This window comes from Mustela putorius, unplaced genomic scaffold (genome assembly GCF_011764305.1).
Source record: "Mustela putorius furo isolate JIRA1106 unplaced genomic scaffold, ASM1176430v1.1 tig00000151_pilon_pilon_pilon, whole genome shotgun sequence".
Taxonomy (NCBI): domain Eukaryota; kingdom Metazoa; phylum Chordata; class Mammalia; order Carnivora; family Mustelidae; genus Mustela; species Mustela putorius.
This window is the reverse complement of record NW_025421296.1, coordinates 4960386-4982990: the sequence shown is the minus strand read 5'-3', so window position 1 is coordinate 4982990 and position 22605 is coordinate 4960386. Positions and strand designations below refer to the sequence as shown.

The 22605-nt window shown below is 39.2% G+C and overlaps 1 protein-coding gene across 2 annotated transcripts in view; it reads left to right on the top strand.

Moving 5' to 3' along the window:
- NKAIN3 (sodium/potassium transporting ATPase interacting 3) overlaps positions 1-22605 on the top strand; it is a 610689-nt gene that overhangs the window by 549208 nt on the left and 38876 nt on the right. For both annotated transcript variants that reach the window (XM_013046102.2, XM_045075743.1), the window contains exon 5: positions 20748-20808. In XM_013046102.2, the coding sequence (XP_012901556.1) occupies positions 20748-20808 (61 nt within the window). The remainder of the gene's footprint in view (positions 1-20747; positions 20809-22605) is intronic.

Below are 22605 nucleotides of genomic sequence, written 5' to 3'. Positions count from 1 at the left end.
TCAGTAGATGGAGGTCCTTTCTCAAAAGCCCCACAATCAGCTCCACAACAAAAATAGCATTTATTTAAAATCCCGCGTCCCATCCTCCAGCCATCTGAGCCCAGAAGTTAGCATGGAGAAGGGACTAGTTATTTTATAACAGAGTTTTGGGGTAAAAGGAGGTAAAGGAACACGATTAAAGATAGAGTCCTTCAGTAAGCACACTTGGATTTAAATACACTGATCTATTTTCCTTCAACTCAGGAATTTTTAAAGATGTAATTATGGTCTAATCCACCTATGCCCCATTCCCCAGATTCCTCTGTTTTATGATGAAGACAAAGCAAGTAACTGGTGTAGAGATCCTTTCTATAGGGCCTTCTGATTGGAGACTCCTGCTTCTAGCTGCCTTGTCCTACTTGTCACCTGACCTAGCCCCAGGTCTACTGAATACTGGAAAGAAGGGGCATGACTATGTGTACAGGTCCTGGGACTGTTCATTTAAATTCAATAGAAGCTTCACATTGAAAGTCATTACTATATTTGGTTTAATCTGTATGTTTAATTTATGTAACATACTGACCTTTTTAAAAATAGACTATTTTTTCTCTTTCGGTTTGATTGAGATATAATTAATTGACTGACACACAGCACTTTGTAGTTTTAACGTATGTGACAAAATAACTTGATTTTTATATAGTGTGAAATGATGGCCACAATAAATAAGAATTAACATCCATTATCTCATAGAAATGAAAAAATTGCTTCTTTCCTTGTGATGAGAACTTTTAGGATCTACTCTTTTAGCAACTTTCAGCTCTATCGTACAGCAGTGTTAACTCTAATCACCATGCTGCACATTACATGCCCAGTATGTACTTACCTTATAAGCCAAAGTTTGTACCTTTTGACCACCTTCTTCCAATATTCTCCCCACCCCACCCACATTGTCTCTAGTAATCACAAATCTCATCTCTTTTTCCATGAGGTTTTTTTTTTTTTTAATAGACCTTTAGAGCTTGTTTATGTTCACAGGAAAATTGAATGGAAGGTACAGATATTTTCGGTATAATCCCTGCCCCTCATAGGCAATGCCTCGTTATCAAAATCCCACTGGTGGGGTACCTGGGGGGCTCAGTCATTAAGTGCCTTCCTTCGGCTCAGGTCATGATCCCAGGGTCCTGGGATTGAGCCCCACATTGGGCTCCCTGCTCAGCAGGAAACCTGTTTCTCCTTCTCCCTCTCTCTCTGCTCCTGTTCTTGCTCTTGCTGTCTCTGCCAAATAAATAAGTAAAATCTTTTAAAAAAGAAGTTCCACAATGGCAGTATATGAGAACTCTCTGTCCTGTTTTCTCAATGTTGCTGTGAACCTTACAATGCTCTAAAAATTAATTTATTAATTAAAAAAAGAAAACACCAGAGTGGTACATTTGTATCAATCAGTGAGGCTCATTATGGCTCATCATGATCACAGACGTTCATCACGTGCATTAAAGCTCATTTCTGGTGCCCGTACATTCTGTGAATTTTAACAAATGTATAATGACATGCGTCCATCTTTAGAGTATCATGCTGTATAGTTTCACTGCCCTAAAACCCTTCTGTGTTCCATCTATTCGTCCTTCCTTCCCCGACTAATCCCCAGCAACTACTGATGCTTTTATGTTTCAAAATGTTTTGTATTTTCCAGAATGTCATATTGTTGGAATTATATGGTGTATAGCCTTTTAGATTGGTTTCCTTCATCCAATAATACACATTTAAGTTTCCTTCATATCTTTTTGTGGCTTTTGTAACATTTATTTTTAGCATTGAATACTCTTCCATTGTCTGGATGTTCCACAGTTTATTTATCCTTTCATCTACTGAAGGACCTTTTGGTTGCTTCCAGGTTTTGACAAGTATTGATAAAGCTACTATAAACATCCATGTATAGGTTTTTATGTGGACATACGTTATCAGCTCCTTTGAGTAAATGCCAATGAGTATGACTACTGAGTCAAATATTGAGAGTAACTTTAGGTTTGTCAAAAATTGCCAGACTGTTTCCAAAGTGTATCATTTTGCATTTTCCCTGTCAATGAATGAGAATTCCTATTGCTCCATATCCGTCCAAGTATCTGGTGTTGTCAATGTTCAGGACTTTGGCCATTCTAGTAGGTGTGTAGCGCTATCTCATTGTTACTTTAACTTAAAATTCCCTTATGACAGGCTGTCAACCATCTTTGCATATGCTTATTTGCCATCTGAGTATCTTCTCTTGTGAGACGTCTCTTCAGGTCTTTGGCCCACTTGTTCATTTTCTTTTTATTATTATTTTTTTTTTTAAGATTTTACTTATTTATTTGACAGAGAGAGAAAGAGCACAAAAAATGGGAGTGTCAGGCAGAGGGAGACAGAGAAGCAGGCTCCTCGCAGAGCAGGGAGCCTAGTTTGGCCTCCATCCCAGGACCCTGGGATCATGACCTGAGCCGAAGGCAGACACTTAACCGACTGAGCTGCCCAGGTGCCCCATCACTGTGCATTTTCTTATTGCTAAGTTTTAAGAGTTTTTTTTTTATACTTTGGATAACAGTCCTTTATCGGACATGTCTTTTGCAAACATCTTCTCCACTGGTCTGAGGAAATCTGAAGAAATATTTTCTTCACAAGTCAGTGGCTTGTTTACTCACTCTCTTTACAGTGTCTTTGCAGAGCAGAAGTTTTTAATTTTAATGTTCATCTTATCAATTATTTCTCTAATGGACTGTGCCTTTGTATTGTATCGAAAAAGACATCACCATATCCAAGGTTACTGAGACTTTCTCCTCTATTATCTTCTGGGAATTTTATAGCTTTATGTCTTACGCTTAGGGCTATGATCTATCTTGAGTCAATTTTGGGGAATGGTTTTTCAGTGTTTTTGCATGTGGATATCCAGTTGTTCCCACACCATTTGTTAAAAACACTATATTTACTCTCCACTATCCCAAGCCCATAAGTCCAATGGGCAGCAAGCAGGATGCTCCCAATTGTAAAAGATACTGAAAAGCTGTCCAGTGGTTTCCCAGAGGGGTAGATCTCCTGAGGCTGAGAATTTACTATATTCCATTGTCCTATGTTAGGTCAGCTAATCATACTCACATGGGTCTGCTTCTGGCCTCTCTATCTGTACCACTGAAGTGTTTGTTTTCTTTTATTCCTTCCCCAACAGGCAAGTTTTGAATGGGTCCCTTTTACCTTTGCTACCCTTATTTGGGAGGTTCCGAAAACTATATTTACTATTTAAGCATGAGTTTATTAGACAAACGCTGTGTTCCAGGAATGGACTAGGCCTGAAGAACGATAATATAAAGTGAATGCAAGATAAAAATTTAAAATTCTGTTGAAGACCAGAAGAGGTCCTTCTAAACACCGCCAATAAAGCCCTATGTGACTGTATCAACTAGAGATGCCAATAGTAGATCCTGTGGCTCTGTCTAGGAGAGAGCCATCACTTCCCACTGGTAACATCGAACCATTATGGAGTTCCGATACTCACCTTTATTTAAATCTCATTTTTATTAAACTATAATTGATATATAATGTTAGTTTCACATGTACAGTACATTGGTTCAACAATTCTATATATTGTTCAGTGCTCACCACAGTATGTGTAGTCACCATACAACATTATTACGAGATTATTTACTGTATTCCCTATGCTGTACTTTTCATCTTTGTGACTTACATATTTTATAATTCCAAGTTGGTACCCCTTAATCTCATTCATCTATTTTGCCCATCTCATCCACTTCCCCTCCAGGAACTATCAGTTTGTCCTCTGTATAAATATCTTTTTTAACTATTAAAATACACCCAAGGAGAAGGGGAATTTGTTCTGGTTCTTGAAAAGCAAGAAAAAATATGTACAGTGGTATATTATTTAGAGATTGCGATACTGTGATTTATAATAAGAAAAATAGATTAAGTATATTTAGGCTTTATCCTGTTTCTGGCATAGAGATCCTAAACACTCTTGAAATTTCCTAGGTGAGAAGAGACATAAAAGTGTCTTTTATTGTATTAATAAGGTGTCTTCAGGACCACACTAGTGGTAAGTTCTGGTTGCCAGGACAACCAATCATGTGATTAGAGGGTGGGAACTTTCAGTCCCCTCTCCCTGGCCTCTGGCTGGGAAGAGAGGCTGGAGGTTGAATCAATGTCAATGATCGGTGATTTCGTCAATTATGCCTATGTAGTAAAGCCTCCATAAATCCCCAAAAGGATAAGGTTCACAAAACTCCCAGGTTTTCGCACACATGGAGCTGAGGAGAGAATTGCTCACTCAAAGAGGGCCTGGAAGTTCCACAGCCCCTCCCCACCTACCTTGCCCTCGCATGTCTTCCAACTGACAGTTCCTGAGTTACACCTTTTATAACAAATCAGTGATCAAGTACATAAAATGTTACACTGGGTTCTGTGACCCACTCTAGCGAATTCATCAAACCTTCCCAATTTAAGCGTGGTATATTGCAGTGGCTGTAAGCCCAATTTATTTCATCCATGCTCCTCAGTTGAACAGGTCTTCAGCTCCATGGACAGTTCTGACTATTGGAATCCACAGTCCCTTCATGAATCAGTTGATTTGAAGCAGCATTAAAATGTTTTAATAGGCCCCTTGAAAAGATAGCAGGCCAACATTTACTAAACTTTGAAAAACACTGTCCTTCCAAGGGGATTATTGAAACATTTTTATGTGCTAACAGCAAATAAGGATACTGACCACCAAAGAGATCTTTGGCAAATGAGCATTGATAGTTCTGTCTTGGTTTCTGATTTTCCTTTTGTTAGGTCACTTGAACAATGATGAAAGGGTATGTCATGTAGGTAATTTCCTCATTCAAGCCCACCTCCTACACGCAGGATGCAGGTAAACACTTGAGCTATTCAGGCTAGTTTTTCCTTTCAACTGGTTTATGTTCCAGGAGCTGTTTTCTGATTTATTGGAAGGTAATTTGTCTGCCCCCAATTAAAGTGCTTAATTTCCCCTGTGTCCTTTAGGCAGTAGTGTAGAAGAAGCAACCAAGTATGACATGTGTTCAAACATAAAGAATTATCACTCCAAACTTGTGAGTTGAGTTTTCTTCTGCTGCTGTCACCAGAGCACACCCTGAGTGTCTGTGCTCTTGACACGTGCAAGCTTGCACACTCACCTGGGAACCCTTCGGCCACAAGGGAGACCAGATTTCGGGGCCCCTTCCCACAGGGCTGGCCTGTTCACCCAGAAGGGAAGTGGGTGCCCCCTTCTCTGGGTGCCATGTCTGCCACACACACGGCCTCTCTCACCATTAGAGAAAGCCCTTCTCCACCCACTGGCTAAGGTGCCATTTCACAGCTTTAAGATGGTTCAATGGGTCCATCCCTTTAATATTTTATCCTTTGGAAGACTACAAGATGGCTGTGGTTTTCCTTTCAGGTCAGTGCAACGTCTGAGGATATCTGAAAGGGAGCAAGGTGAAGGGTGACACAGGACCCCTCCAGAGGCCAGAGAGTAGAGAAGGGGGTGGAATTCAGAGGCAGAGAGAGCCAGCAGGACTTCACTATTAATTACTGAAATACTATTCTTATTTAACCTTTCAAGCAGCACAAAATGTTTTCCTTAATTTAGCGATTTACATGGAGATTTCACTATTTCTAAAATGTAAATAAATTCTTGCTAAGAATGAAGACTGGGACTTCCTCTCTCTCTCCTTCCCTCTCTCTTTCTCTGCATCTCACTCGTGCTCCTTGTCCTCCTCGTGCTCCTCGTCCTTCCTCTTCCTTCTCTCCCCGTTCTCCCTCCCACCTTCACAGAACAAATATGATAGTTGGATGAGAGGAGCAGAGAAGGGATGCCGAGAAACCCCTGCTGAAAATTATTTGGGAATCCCTCATAAGTGGAATAAAGCTTAAATTCCTTATATTCACAGGATTAAAACTGCTAGTAAAAGCAGAAATAGCAAGAGTGGGACTGATGAATATGTGTGAGGTAGAGAGTACAATAGATTCCTGTGTTGTTTTTGTCCATTTTAGCGAGGATTAAACATATTTTAATAGTTCTTTGCTGCACAATTGTTTAATTACTTTTCTGAGCAGCGACATCTGTAAGTATCACATAAAGCAAAATCCCTCAGAATTTAAAAACAAAACAAAAACAAAGGAAAGGATGCAGCATGATAGCCAAAATAACATTATCTTCTAGTCATAGGCTAACGTAGAAAGGTTAGCATTTCACATGACATCTGGAAAATCCTTTCTAAATCTGCTCTCATACTAGTCTTCACTAAACATTAGCACCATGGGGGTAAGAAGGCAGACATTTTAAAAACTATCGTCCTATTAACTGATGTGAGATAATGTTTCTTGATCTAATGAAGTGTGAATAAGATTTATCTTTATACTTTCCAGGCTGTGGTTATTAGCCCCCTAGTGAAATGCTCAAATCATATACTTGAAATTATAGATACAAATATACTGCCAAAGGAAATAAATAAACAAAGCTGGGTTTGTCACTATTTCAAGTGAAATAAAATGTAAAGAAAAGAAAACCTCAAATAGGAAGATTGAGAAGAAAGGTGCTCTTGTGTCAAAACTGCCGCGGTTTGATTAGGTAAAATGTTAATTAGGTACTCACTTATACATTCTTCTGTTTACTTCCAGAAAAAAAAAAAATGATACTCTCTCCTCCAGGAGCTTGTCAATAATTTGGAAAAGTCAGACATAGAGGCAAAAAATACTAAAGAAATGGTAATGAGATGTGTCAGGTGGTGATAACTAGCTCTTTGGGCCGCTCTCCTGATCTACAAAATAAAGTCGAGGAGAACCCTAATACTCAGTAGACTCCATTCCATCTTAAAAGTGTACATGAGTGGGACTCATGTGGCTCAGTCAGTTAAGCTTCTGACTCTTGACTTTGGCTCAAGTCATGACCACAGGGTCCTGGGATAGAGCCCTGCGACGGGAGTCAGCTTGAGATTCTCTCCGTCTCCCTCTGCTCCTTCCCTAACTCGCACACTTTCTCTCTCTCAAATAAATAAATAAATAAATCTTTTTTTTTTAAAGTTTATATTAGTTTAAATAGTTGACTGAATAAGAGGACAAAAAATTGTGGGATTATTTCACACAACTATAGACAGTCAGTGTGGGATTCTGGATATAAGCAATTCATTGTTCTCAACATGCTTGAGGCAATGAGCTCTTTCTCCAGACAAATGCAGAGACTCACAAATGTTTGCATAGAATTTGGTGCTCAGGTCAACTTCTTCACCTCACCTCCCCACTCGAGCTTCCATACCCCACCTTATGTATCCCTGTGCCCATACAATAAGAGGAAAGACTCAAATAGCCAAGAGGCAGGCATTAGGATATGAAGATGCCAGAAACCTTGAGACTTCTCTTTTTTTTAAAGAGCAGCAACTGTTCAGTTTGGGCTGACTATTGATATGCAGGACTTCACATCTAGTTTTTTTTTTTCCAGTTTTTTTAAGGGAAACTTAATTTGACATTTTTTGTTATATCTTCTAATGTGATCTCCCAAAATGATGTTTTATTTTAGCAACGATCTTAACATTTTAAGGAAATGGTATATGAACGAAATGGAGTCTATTTGTGGCCTGGGTGTAGACAAAGGACACCAGTTTGTGATATTCACTCTAGTGACTCAGTGTATATTGAAGAAGCCTGTGGCATTTAGTGGCATGATCTGAATTACTTCCTTCATGTGGCTGTATGCACTCATGTATACACACAAATAAACATACAATTGGAAAGGTAAAAAGGGAAGGGGTCTTGCAGACACTGAAATGATCCATGATCAAAGAGTAGGAATGATGAGGAAGTATGGGATGTTTGGGTGAAAGAAGAAATATTTTTCCTAGCTAAAGGAAAAAGAAGATTGACTTCACAGTAAAACAAGTCTTGAAAAGCAAATGGAGATGTTTGTGTGAGCAGGAGATTCTTGAATGATCTTGACTAAATGGATTCTGATCACACAGAAAGATGTGTGTCTCCTGTGATATTTGCCATAAAATGACACTACCAACGAACATTTACCATGCCATTAAATAGATTAACTCAGTTATATGATGACCCAACAAAGACACAAACTCCTAAAACAGATTTTCCCCAGCTATTGATTCGCTTGTTATCAATCATAAATATGAATTCAAAATCTTGGAGATCTTATTTCAGTGGCAAAAATGCTGGAGCTTTCATGATTTGCATAGTGACCCTGACGTAAAATTCTGCAGAAAGCAAAAAAGAAAATCTGAGTTGAGCTGAATGTCAACTTGCATGCCAATTTCCATTCATGTACAAATATCTGATTAAATTCATATAATACAGCTGGGTCCACTTTCATCTTTAATGAAAAGAAAATTTCACCCAAAGGATGTGAAAACAGGCATTGGAAATTCAAACTGTGTTTTTCTTGAACATGCACAAGAACTCAAGGTTCTCATATTACTCGTTTCACTCTTTTGCTTTCTTGTTTGTGTTTTGTTGTTGTTATTTATTGTTTGTGTTTATTATCTGTGACTGTCTCTTATGGCTATGTTCTTGGAATAAAAACTCCAAAAAGGACAGAGGGGGTGATATAAAATTTAAATTTCCCTCCCAGCCCCTAACCCAGGGTATTGTCAATTTCCCTCCCAAGAGGCAATAGTGGATATCCATTCGCAGGTAACCTTCTGAGAAATACTATGTGCACACAGTACCAGTGAGTAATTGAATTAAGCTACATATTTTTAAAAAGCCTAAATAACAGTTATTTAGAAGTAGGGATTTGTTTTTCTCTCATTCAAGAGGAATCTGGAGGCAGGCACAGCAGGCCAATAATGCTAGCTCCATGGACATCAGAGACTCAGGCTCTTTATCTTTCTTCCTCATTATTCTTGGGACACAATTTTCACCCTGAAAGGCAGTTCATGATCACAATATGGTGGCTACAGTGAAATCAATCACAACAACATTCCAGCCAAAAAGAAGGAAGAACAAAAGGGCATGCCTCCCGGCAGCTAGGTCCTTTTAAAGAGATTTTAAAGTCCCATACCACATCTAATTGACTAGCCCTCCGAGGGGATAGATTTTAAGCTGGGCATTTTGCCACTCCCAAACATTGGAGTTCTGTTGGTAAAGAATAAAGGGAGAATAAACATGGAAGAGGCAACGAGCAATCTACTACAACATACAAACCAATAAGAATATATATTCTCTTCTTCCACATTTTTTAAACAAATGGTGGCATATTATAAATATCCACATTGTTTTTTATTCTAGCTACTGCATTTATTAAGTTTTAGTAGGACCAAAGCCAAAGGATCGAACCTGGAGCTGATTCCTCCGAGAGACAGGTTCTGCCTGACCCCAGCTGCTCATAATAACAGTTGCTTTTTTCACTCCTTATTGCTCAAACAGCAGTCTGCAAACCACCAGGATCTTGCTAGAAATGCAATATCTAAGGCTCCACCTTAAATCTACCTGATTCAGAATTTGCAGTTTAACAAAATCCCATAAAATGTGTATGTGCATTTAAGTTAGAGAAGTAGTGAGTACCTTACCCCCTTCTACCACCCCAGTTTAGAGAGAACCAAGATTGGTAGTATGTTAAGAGCCCTCTCCCAAATAGCTCTTAGGGTCTGGAAGCAATTCCATGTTCTAAGATGGATAGCTGATAAGAGCCCTGTACAAATGACGGCCAGTGTGTCAACTGTATATACTTACTAATCTATTCCTAACTATGCTGTCAGTCTCAGTTCTGGTTCCTTCCTCTACTCCCTACCCCATCTCTCCTAAACTAGAAGGAAGGTGGCTTCCAATCCCAGTTGCCTCTCTCCCTCGTTTCTAGGCTCCCTTTTCTCATGGAGCTGTTCTTGCTTCTAGTCTCCTTAACTCTTCTTAAATCTGTCCCACTGGTTTTTAATCCCTTGAGTCAAGAGCTCTGAGATGGCATCACCACCCCAAAGCCTGAATGCTGGCTTTCATTGCTTTCTTGAATGAGGACAACCTCAGCTAGTAACAATAGTCAGGATCAGAGATGACTTTGATCCTCTCCTGAAGTTTGTTTTGGTTCTTCCTCCCCAGATCCCAGGCAGATTTTTCTCTTACTAAGTTTGTGCCAAGCCTGGACTGTCCCTGCTTGCTCTCTTTTACCCAAGGAGATATCAACATAACACCAATAAGGACCACGCTGCTAATGTCAAAGAGTGACTTGTTGCTGAGTCCTACCATTGACCTAGAGTCTTTTGGTCTCTGCTGCCACAGTAAGAACTGCTTGTGGATGCTGTGGCCAGGCTGAGAAACAGTGGTGGATTAACTGGACCCAGCAGGGATGACGATGTGGGAGCCTGGCGGAACCTAACACTTACAGTCAACGTGGAACGTAGTGCCAATACTATGGGAATGTGGACGGATAAAAAGGCCATTAGATTTGACAAAATGTAGGCTGCTAACCTTTAAAAGAGCAGTCTCAGCAGAAAAGTAGGGCCAGAAGCCAAATTGCAGTGAATTAAGGAAGAAATGCAAAGCAAAGGAAAGGCAGCAGCTGATAAAAACATTCATTTCAGAAATTTGTGGGTGGAAGGAAGAAGCTGTAAGACATAACAGAATCAAGTGACATTTTTGTAAGATAAGGGGAAACTAAACGTTTTTGAAGGCATAAGGGAGAGTCTGTGAAAAGAAGATATCACAGACAAACTCCAAAGAGCAAAAGAAAGATCTTTGAAAATCAAGATAAGAAAACAACATCAGTGAAGGGGGTTGGTTATCATAAAGAGGAAAGATTCCTTACCCTCAGACACATCAAAAAGGCATAATGGAAAAATATAGGAAGAAAATACAATGAATTGTGTCTTTGGATAGATTATTTGGTTTACTTTAACTGTCCTACACTCAACAAAGTAATAGGAAATATTAAGGAATGTGTTGAGTTAAATGTGGAACTTTCATAAAACCAAAGATTTTTATTGTAGGAAAAGCTTATGGAACAATCTATTAATGTACTCTCTTCATCTGAAGAGATGGGAACCCGTGAATGAGTAAGATAAACCTATTTGCCAAAATGGGTTTAAAGGAGTCTAGTGGCTGTCAGGATTTGATGCTGTCTGGAAGAATCCCTAAAGATCGTGTGCTAGAGATGAAGACAGAATTTGCCAAGTAAATGAAGCCAAAGCTAAGGCTGAAGCCAAGGGTAACTTGAGAATGGAGATGAAAGCCAAAGTTGCAGCTGAAGCAGTTCAATGTAATTTATTTGTAGGACCTGAGCATTATAGTTCTACTTTACTTTGTGACCCAAGAGCGGGGACAAGAAAATGAGAAGCAAAAGTGATAGCGGGTTGGGGCTTAGTGTGGTCTGTTGCTGAACAAGAAGGAAGGAGACCCTATGGCTGTAGGAGCACAGTATGAATGACTTGCTCAGTCAGTGGGGAACCTCTAATAAAACGAGCATCTTCATTTCAGATCTTGCCCGGTGAGTGCAGATCTTGCCCAGTTTGAACCGTGTCAAAAGCATAGACCTTTGCAGACTGAAGATCTGTGATTGATTCCAGACTCTACTAGTAGCTCGATATGTAACCAGAAGCAAGTTATTCAGATTTTTGGGCTCCTCATTCATAGAAGAGTGATAATAATACTCACCTCACGAATATGTTGTGAAAATTAAGTTACCAAGAAATTAGCACTAAGTACTAGCCCTGGTAAATACTCAAAATGTGGCTACAAATTGTTCCATTGGTCTCTTCTTCTAATGAGATGTAAATATGCATGATATGTAAGTGGATATAATCTGTCTTGAAGTATTAGATTATTACTATAAAAATACAGTATAATATATGCCATCTAGATATTCTCTAGAATTCTCTGTAATGAATGAAATCATTCTCTCAGCTCACCCTCACACCATGTAAAAAAGTAGAGCGCCATTCAAACTTAGTAGGGAACATATACTTTCTGTAATGATTCTGAAGGAGATAGCCTTGGGGGACCTTGAATGCCATCTTAAGATGCCATATATTTTTTTAAGTTTTACTTGTTTATTTGACAGAGAGATATCAGAAGTAGGCAGAGAGGCAGGCAGGCAGAGGCGGGGGAGCAGACTCCCTGCTGAGCAGAAAGCCAGATCAAGGGCTCAATCCCAGGACCCTGGGATCATGACCTGAGCCGAAGGCAGAAGCTTAACCCACTGAGCCACCCAGGCACCACAAGATGCCATATTTTTAAAGCTTATTGAACACCATTCGCTCCCACTGAGTGTATATGGCACCAGAGCTTCCTCCCACACACTTGCTACCTTTCAGGGCAGAGTAGGGAGACCCAGCTCGAACTACCATTGAACCAATGCCTTCCTCCTGGGTTGTCCACACAGCAGAACAGTTTTAGTCTGATTACTGATGAAGTAGAACTAAAACAGGAATCAGTAGTCCAACATAATGCCAACTATTCTCATCCTTAAATACCTGAAATAGAAGCAGAAGTGCCATTTCATTTCACTCACAACTACATAAATAGTATAACCTATTTTTAAGGATATTTATGAGTATAGTATATCTACAGAGATTTTTTAAAAGTGTAAATTAGATCTTTAAGCATCTAGAAATCTCACTGGCTCCTAAAGTAAAATATTTTAAACCAAACAACAACAACAAAGATTGAAAAAATTGTTTTTACACTACCTTCTTTCAGTCTTACCCTCCTTATCCAGCCAAAATGTCTCTCAAGAGACACTGAAGGTACATGAAAGGGGTACAAAAAGACTCAATATGCTCTAGTAAGCTAGACAGAAGATTCAAAACAAGTCCTAAGGAAAGAGGTTTGAGTTGTCAGTGAATTCAGTAGCTCAAGATGAGAAAAGGGAACTGAAGGTCAAACAGGCAAGTCTGAGGTCAGTCTGGGTAGATGCAGGAGGAGGGGAAGGCTCCTGCCCAAGCCCAGCTTTTACTCCAATTTCCTGAACCTGATTCCCATTTGAAAGGTCAGGTGAAAGGAAGAGGCAGAGCTCCGTGCACCCTGGCTTATTTAGGACTCCGCAGAGCCAGGAAGACATGTAGGCTCACCCGAGACTTCACCCGTCACATTCTGACCCTGTCACAAAAACAACTCTTTATCACCAAACTCCACTTAGAAGAATCTTTACATATTCAAAAATTCTGAGTTTACATTTAGGATTGTAAAGCAGCTAAAAGCCAGATGAAGTTTTCCTTAATAGAAACATTTTTCTTCAGATTACCTCATGACACTTGGGTACTGTAACCTTACCCAACTATTCACACGATATCATTGAAGAATTACTGAAATTGACAGTGAACATTTGGAAAAGTCCTAGGTAAAATGATCTACCTGAAAAGGTACATTTGTTTATTTGTTTGCTGTTTAAATAATGCTCTTATTCTTCAAACAACTTGCCACCAGAAATGCACAGTCTGACAACTACGCTCTGCGAATCAGAGTAACATTTGTGTCCTCTACGATATTGCTGAGCTGGCTTGTGCAAAGGGTCTGCATCACAAAAGCATGTCATTAAAAGGCTTATCTTCCTTGGTAGAAGCCAGCAACCCATTTGTTTTCCATTTTGACTGTCTATACAAGTGCTTCCTATACACGTAAGGGCAATAAATCCCCAAAGCCCGAATAAATGCGGTGCTGTTGCTGTTGTGCATTTTTATGGTCATCGTGGAGAAAACAACTTATTTCCATATTCATTGATTCATTTGGAGCCCAGCGTGCCAGTGGGACTCTTAGGAGATTGAACCAAATGTCTTCAAATAATTTCAGGCTTCAGTTGGCATAGGGCACTTCCATAAACAGACATAACTCTAATTCTGGATTCCTGAAGGAAACGTAGGGACAGCTTGACTAAAAACAAAAAGAAGTTAGGACTCACTAGGATTCACAGCCTCCCCAGAGTGATCCACATAAATAAAAAACCAGTTCCTCCTCTGACTTCTTCCCCTGAAGATCCCAAGATCCTAGACTTCTATTCTGCTGGGCACGCAAGAGAAAGCAGATGGGCGTGGGTGACAGTTGCACAAAAAGGCCCTCCCGGGAGTCATAGAGAAAGAAATGTGTCCACACAGCACTGTGAGATGAGACTGTCCACCAGCTGCCTGTTCTTCAGTCCCAGGGATTCTTTGATCACTCCCTAGGAAGGAAGGATATGCCTGCTGTCCAGTCCAAAACTCAGGGTGAGCCATGGCACAAAGCTGAACCCCTACCCCCTTCTAGAAGAGAAAGTCAGAAGATTCTCTACTACACTAGACTAGGAAACAACCATGTGTTGTGTGTCTGGACTCTGACATACCTCCAGGGCATGCTGAAGTCAGGCTTGCTGTGAGAGTTGAAGCATTACCATCCATCATGACAACCATTATATCACTTCAATCAGGTGGCTGAAAAATTCTTACTCCATTGTATTATTTCTCCTTCCTTCATTGAAGGAAGTAGTGTGCATTTGGGAACACATTAGCTACCTTCAATATACTTGAACTGTTTGGTTTCATATAAACCCAACCAAGAGTTAAGTCATCAGTGAAAAGAGCTTAATATCCCATTTCTTTCTACATGTTTATGTCCTATCCATCTTCCCAAGATGGTACAATCACTGGCTTGTACTTGTGTTTATTACATGACCCAGACATTATCACAGCAAAGCAGAAAAATCTATGGAACCTATCAAATCAGGATAACAGGTGCTGATGCACACAGGCAGAGCTGGTTTTACGTCAGCTGAGTAACAGGGTAACTGGTGTGGAAATTTCAGGGCTGCTAATGTGCTGGAATTCTGAAATTCATCTCCTTCATTCTAGCCATACTGGTTTCCTTCCCACACTTTGCTTTGACATCCATGCTTCCCATCATTGCCTTGTTCAAAACCATTTAAAAAGTACCTTCTTTGTACGAGGCAAAATACTAAGTTTCAGAACTTAGTCAAGCAAAGTCAAGTTGAGAAAAAGTTTTCACGTTGAAAGAGCCTGGCAGTTGAGACAAACATGCAAATTGATAAAACGGGCCTCCATGAAAGAACCCGAGGATGTGCCAAAGAAGTAGAAGGAGTAGATCTTCTCCCTGAAGGAACCAGGGCAGGACTCTGGGGATGTGGACTTGGCATCAGCTCCCAGAGGAGTCCTGCCTTCAAAAACCTACTGGGAAGAGAACAAATGGATGCATAACTCTGACTCAAAGTGATATTGGGAACTGCCATTAGAGATACAAAAACAAAGTACTGAGAAGGTTCAGACTAGAGGTGTTTTCATGGGAGAGATCAAAGAAAGTGATGTTTACAACAGGGCTTAAAGGATGAGAGTGTCTGTGCAAGCAGAGATGTGAGACTGGGTTAGGGGGTTGTGAGCAAGCGAAGAATGGGATATGCCTGGGAGCTGGAGCACAGCTCATGCCAGAGAATTGTGGGGAATAAGCCTTGAAAGCCAAGTTGAGGCAGGATTATAGAGGACTTGGAAGCAGATAAAAGTGATGTGTGCTTGGATAGACAAATAATCTTTGTTTTCCGTTACCCCCAAATTGTGAATCATGATTTAAAAAAAAAAAAAAACGTATTCCTCTTGGAAAACAAACGTGCTGTATTAATGTCTCTCTTTAAAAACAAACAAAAACAAAACCAAACAAACAAATTAAAAACACTAAACTAAAGCTGAGACAAACGAACAAAAAAACTACATTGACCTCACATCTTTTTCCAGCTACTATTCCTTTCTCTATTCTCCTTTTCCAAAACTCCTTGAAAGAATTGTTGACATCCTATTTTCTCTTGAACCCACTCTGGTCAAACTTTTGCCCCATTTTCTACCTGAACAACTCCCATCAAGGTCATCCATGTGCTCCACACTACCCAGTCTAGCGGTCAAGGCTCATGTTCATTGTCCTTAACTTACCAGAGACCTTTGGCATGGTTGATTGCCCTTGGTTTTGGGGGCCGGGGGGCAGAGGGAGATGGAAAGAGACAGAATCTCAAGCAGACTTCACATCCAGTGTGGAGCCCAATGCAGGGCTCAATCTCCTGACCATGAGATCATGACCTGAGCCAAAATCAAGAATTGGACGCTTAACTGAGTCACCCAGGCACCCCACCCTTGCTTTCTTATGTCATTGTACTGAATTCTTAAGTCACTGAAAAGGTCAAGACTGTTCAGTCTCTTTACGGATTCTTGGTTTCTCCCCAAACCCTAAATGTCAAAATGTTCCAGAACTTCATCTTTTAACCCGTTTCTCTAACTTCACTCATTTCCTTATTGTGATATAGCTTTAAATACCATCTATAGATACATTGATAACTCCCACATTTATAATCAGTCTACCTGATCAGTTTCTCAGGATCGTGTTTTCAGCAAACAACCTTTAGGGATGAGGTCACTGCTCCCCCATCCTACCCCAACAAGGAGTAGGCTTGCTTCCCTTTGCTGTAAAAGTAGCTAAACGCTCCTCTCCTGTAACGGAACCCATTATATGTGCAGGGGTCCATCATGGCCCAAGGAGAACGCCTCAGAGATATAAAGTTGATGCTGGCTGCTGAGCTCTAAGTAATAAAGTCCTTTGTCTCTGACCCAGCATCCATGAAACAGTAACAGGCTAACTTGCTAGCTTATAGAGTCAATCCCAAATGCTGCACAGTTCTTAATATTAAGTACTTATGCTTCCTTTTATAAGCAACTTAACACTTTAACCCAAATAAATTATATATAGAAGGGTTTACTCCCAAATGTTCAAGTTTATGACTTTCATAAGGATAAAGCTCTACACAGAATGAAGTGTTTGACAGAAATGTTTTCTCCCTCCTCCTATGGATGGCTTTGGCCAAGACCTTTACAGAATTATTTTGGATTTGAGGAAAAATTGACTAACAAAGAACATTTTAGAACCTGGTACTGTGTAGAGAAACTTCTGGCATTCCTTAAGGAATCTCTTAAACTTTAATGCTTAAATGTTGATGCGAATGCTGAGAAATTTAGGAAGGTAGTTGGGAAGTTATTTTTGATCAAGGATCCTTTTAGCTTCCCTCAAATCCACTGATTCGTTCACCCTAAGCCAGGGCCCGTACAAGCTCTTCTGAGTTCCTTAGATGAGATTTTTCATCCATCTGCTGCATCTGAAAGTGATCCCTTAAGACAGTCATACTTCTAGAGACGACTCATTTCTCTGATTCATTCTTAATGAAGATCCACAACTAGCAGGACACATAGCCAGTGGCTCTCATCCTAATTTCTACATGTGTGAAACCAAATCCTGCCAACCCTTATGTAAGGCCTGTAGGCCAAAACAAATCAATCTCATAGACAAATCCTACTTGCAAAAACGACTCAATCTCTTACACAAGAAGTGGTGTTGGAATCTAGTCTTAATGTCATTTGCATTCATTTACTATGTCAAAAAAGATGGGATCTATGCAGTCAGAATTCGCAGTACTTGGAGAAAATCATTTAAGTGTTCTAACTATAGAGAATGGATGGCTTTAGTGGGAGAGAAGTGTCTTTAAAATTACTGACTCCTTCAAAACTATATTAAAAGCAGACATAATTGGGACTATCCTGGTATTATTTACTTTATGTGTCTTTGCTGTTGGCAAGAATGCACGTTATTCCATTTCTTGGAGATAAGCAGAACCACAGGGACTATTTCAACTCATATTCTTGGAAACCAAGAACTATACAACAGTCAGCCATCAACAAATTGGTGATTAACATGATGTCTAGACAGGTTCTCATGAGAATAACATTATTAATTAAGCGGCAGTTTGGTTAATCATGATAGCAAGAGTAATTTTTGGAATAAATATTTTATTAGTGTGCCCATCAATAAAGCAAAAGTAAAAGAATATATGTTAATTAATTCATTTGTTGTAACATTGAGATTAAGGCTGGCAATTTCTGTTTGAAGGCCCAGAGAATGAGCTAATATTTTTAGTGTGGCATGTCTTTATCTTACTGCTTCAGCTAATGGTACTGTATATTTCAATTACCTAGCCAAAATTCCTTTCTTGTCATCTATCAAGATATTATTAAGCTCCATTAGTGAATAACTGAACTTGACAAATTTTCTGTTGCTATACATTTATCTGTTCTTTTAAAACCGGGTGTCTCCCGTTTCATCAGTAACAAAAACTTCACTGAATGAGGAAAGATAGTGAGCTGTAACTATAATTAAGACCCCTATTTTACTTTCCATCAGTCAAAAGACTCATTTGGAAAAGAAGTAAATATACTGGCCACTTCTCTTCAGTACACAGACAATAAATCTTTCCAGAAAATACAGTTTACCTGGTATTTTTGGTATAACTCATAGCACTAAAATTACAAGGAAGAAATATAAGGCAATAAAATTAAGTAAAAAAAAATTTTTCTTAAAAAATTATTCAGGTGAATAATTCAGGTGCTCTCTTTTATCTCTATAAAAGAACATCTGAGAAAGCTTCCAGGTTGGTGAACACTTAGGGATTTGTGGTGCACTCAAGAGAGCATGGGAGCTCTGCACTTTTCCCCCACACCTTGCCTCATACATTGCTTTCATCTAGCTATTCCTGAATTATATCCTTTTCTAATAAACCAGTAATTAACAGGAGACCACAAGTTATATAAGGACCTGAAGAACATCCTGAGTGCAGTGAAAGTGGTGCATGAAATTTCAAAGGGAACTTCAGAAAGCCTACAGGAGATCAACAGCAGTGAGTGGGACAGTCATGAGAACCCCATGACCACTGCAGGGAATAATGACCTCCTTTAGGAAGACTACCAAGAGAAATGAACTGACCAGGCTTTGAGAATCATGGAAAACTATGTAGTTTCATTCAGCGAGATGAAGAAAAGAATTGCTAAGTGGATTGGAAACTCATGGATGGAGACCATGCCCAGCACCACCTGGAAGTGATGCATTATGCAAGAAGAAAGAGGAGGGCAGTGTGGCCAGGCTGAAGAAGAGTTCATCAAAGTCCAGACTGTGTTTAAAGCTAACTGCAGGGGCACCTGGATGGCTCAGTGGGTTAAGCCTCTGCCTTCAGCTCAGGTCGTGATCTCAGGGTCCTAGGATCGAGTCCCATACTGGGCTCTCTGCTCAGCAGGGAGCCTGCTTCCCTTTCTCTCTCTTTGCCTGCCTCTCTGCCTACCTGTGATCTCTCTCTGTCAAATAAATAAATAAAATCTTAAAAAAAAAAAAAAAAGCTAACTGCAGTTGTTGCAGTCTGAACCAGGAACCACTAAAGGAGCTGCCTATTCTTTATAATAATGTTATAGCCTGTGACCATCTTCCAAAACATTTCTAAGTTGAGGGACATCTACGGGGAAATGAACAAATTCAACCACAATTTCTGTGAGGTAATGAACAAGCTGGAGAAGCAGAATTCCAAGAGTCTCGCTGGTGAAGGGACCATCAACCAGCAACAGATGCTCTTTGGTGGTCTCTTCCTTGGTTCCAACACCTACAGTTCTAGCCCTCTTAGCTCACCAGTCCCTCTGCATTTTCCTGAAAGAGTGGGATGAAATCCACTCCAGCAAGTGAAGAAGAACTAGCATCTGAGCCTGCCCCGTGTAGACAGTCTGGAGGTGAATTCCAGATTCAGGTTCTTCATCTGCAGGCTAGTCACAAACCCTAGATAGATTGTTCTCTGTATTGAGCTTCACTCTTTGACACAGGGACTATCAGAAACATTTCCTTTCCGAATGTTATTTTATAAGGGGGAGGTGGGGATAGACTTCAACAAGAGAGAGAAGTAAGACACAGACTGTATGGCCACTAATTAGGTATGTATTTGTTATCAAAGTACTCCAGAGTAATTTTAGACTCGATGGGATGGATTCATAATTCTGTCCTCCAGGAACTGCTGTGTCTCCAGCTCCACAAAGTAAGAACTGCCTTCTCAGTATGATAAGTACAGAAAACAACATGAAAAGGTAGAAAGCCTACACTTTGGCACCTGCATTTATTTAACCACTAGTAGCCAAAGTACAAATTATCTCTTCAATGTCATTGTATGATTAATGACCTCAAAGTTAATGCATTTTCTTATGGTATAATTAACAAAACAATTTAGTATTTAAATAGAATTTATAGTCTCAGAGCATTTCAAATAATTAAGTAGATGATTGGTATTTAATTTACAATTAACATATTTTGATTCCTTTTATAGCCATAAAATTGGCTATTAAATAGTAAATAAATAAATAAATAAATGGCGACTAGATATTAAAATAGTTGTAGTAATAATGAGTGCTACTACAAATTGTTCTTTAAATAGTCCAAACTTAAAAATATATGTTCTGAATAATTTGAGGTCATTTTAAAAGTATGAGAACTGGAAATCCCAAGTCAAAAGCTAAGTCAAATATCTAGAAAATATTTCCCATTCCTGTGTACTGTTTTATAAAGTTATAGCAGCTAAGCAGTAATAGAAAAGCTCTTTAAAATCACAGCTATTTTGGGGGCACCTGGGTGTCTCAGTGGGTTAAGCCTCTGCCTTCAGCTCAGATCATGATCTCAGAGTCCTGGGATGCAGCCCCAAATCAGACTCTCTGCTCAGTGGGGAGCCTGCTTTTCCCCTTTCTCTTCCTGCCTCTCTGCCTGCTTGTTCTCTCTCTCTCTGTCAAATAAATAAATAAAATCTTTTAAAAATAAAATAAAATCACAGCTGTTTTTTAAAAACAAGATTTTTTTCCTATTAAGATTCACAGACATCATTACTATATACTCTTAATCTTTATTTTATTGGATTATATAGGCTCTTCAGTTCTGGATATTTGACATTGATTCTTAAAGTATTTTTTTTTTCTCTTTTGCAGTTGGTTGGTTTTGTGTATGCCTGTTATGTGATCAGTATTTTCATGGAAGAAGAGGACACCTGTAAGTACTATTGTAGCTACTTGTGGCTTTATTTTGGGTAAGCTATAGCTTCCAAAGTGAATCATTGGAGGACTATGAAAGCTTTCATAGCTGGAATTTAAAATGACTGAATGAAGCCCAGTAAAGTCACAATCAAACGTTTGCAAACAGAACTGCTCACAAAGAACATGACACTAAGGTTTGAAACTCTCAATCCCTACTGTATGTGTGGCTGCCCAGAGTCGTGGAGATCTACAGATTGTTGTCATACCATGTCGTAGTAACTTTTCTCCAAAGATCTAAACATAACGTGGAATAGAAAATTGGGGATTATATTATCCATGATCCATCTTAAGTATGCTACTGAAGAATTTTGACATCTGACTGATAACAATAACATCAATACAGTACATCATAGCAAGAATTCTAGCAATGCAAATTGTATAAAATGCTCCACAAAACTAAAAATAACAACCTTCAAGGTGAGATGTAAAAAAAAAATTTTTTAAAGAAATGCCATAAAATAACTAATAGGATGCTAAAAAGCTAAGTATTCATGTTTCAGCAGAATACTACCAATGAAATAAAAGACAGAGAGGACCTGACATTACCTGGGCAGAGGTTTAGCAACATATGCCAAAAGCCCACTGATGCATAAGGCACATTTCGGTGCAACTGTTATGAGCTCATGTGATACCAAGGAAAATTTTACTTTATTTTTAAAAAATAAGTCATTATTAGATAAACAAATCACATCCACCTATCTCAAAGTTTCAGTTATATCATTGCAGTTACTGTCTGGGTTATAAAGTTGACCTTTTAAAAAAAAACAAGGATGAGTGTCCTGTTAGCCATGGTGACCTCTTTCTAGAGCATAACTCCAAAGGGGTCTGATGAATGCTTCCCACAGTACATGAGCTGGAATCCATGTGAGGATTTATTTAACCAACTGGAAGAAATATGGGACCCTGAGATTAAATTCTCAGGTAGTGAAAATGTGTGAACATACTGCATTCTATCTTTTACACTGGCTTAGGGGTATTTTTTTTTTTAAATACTAGATGAACCAGAAAGTTTTTTGACATTTCAGAAGTGCAGTTGTAATGACAGCACTTCCCACTCTGAGGTTAACGTCAGAACGTATATTTTCAGGAGTTCCATTAGTAGCTTTCCAATCTGACATAGTTAACCCACAGAAAATTAGCAGCAGGTTTCCAACCTACAGCTGAGATAGGCTGTATCTCCAAAAACATGAGACCTAAAGGAAATTATTAGAATAAACACTTCAAAAAAACAAAAACTAAAACAAAAACACTGCCTGATAAATCCCAACTGAATCCCTTATAAAGTAAGTTTGAATCAGTACCAAAAGTGCCTGTTTCTTGTTCTCCTCACTGAACTCAGAGGCTTTCATTCTCCAGATTACTGTATTGTGCGAGAAGAGGCAGATTCATCAATAATGTTTTCTCAAATAAAATTAAGAACAAAAAAAATAATGTTTTCTCCATTAGAATAAATATATACAGGACTTTTCCTTGAGGCTTGTGATTTTAAGCAAACCTTGGAAATCCCAAATGACATGCAAAAGAAAAGGCTCATCTACACTGGGTAAAGGATTTATTTTGACCTTCTGTCAGTCTTCTTTCAAAGTAATAATGTCGGTGGCTATGGATTGTATTGCTACTGGCAGATATTATAGTGCTGTTGACTTTGATGTCTTTAATTAGCTTACATTTTTCTGTAGAAATCTCTGAATCAGTTATTAGAATGCTCCTCAAACTGGCATTCACGCAGCTGCTGGAAGTCCATGCTATTAAT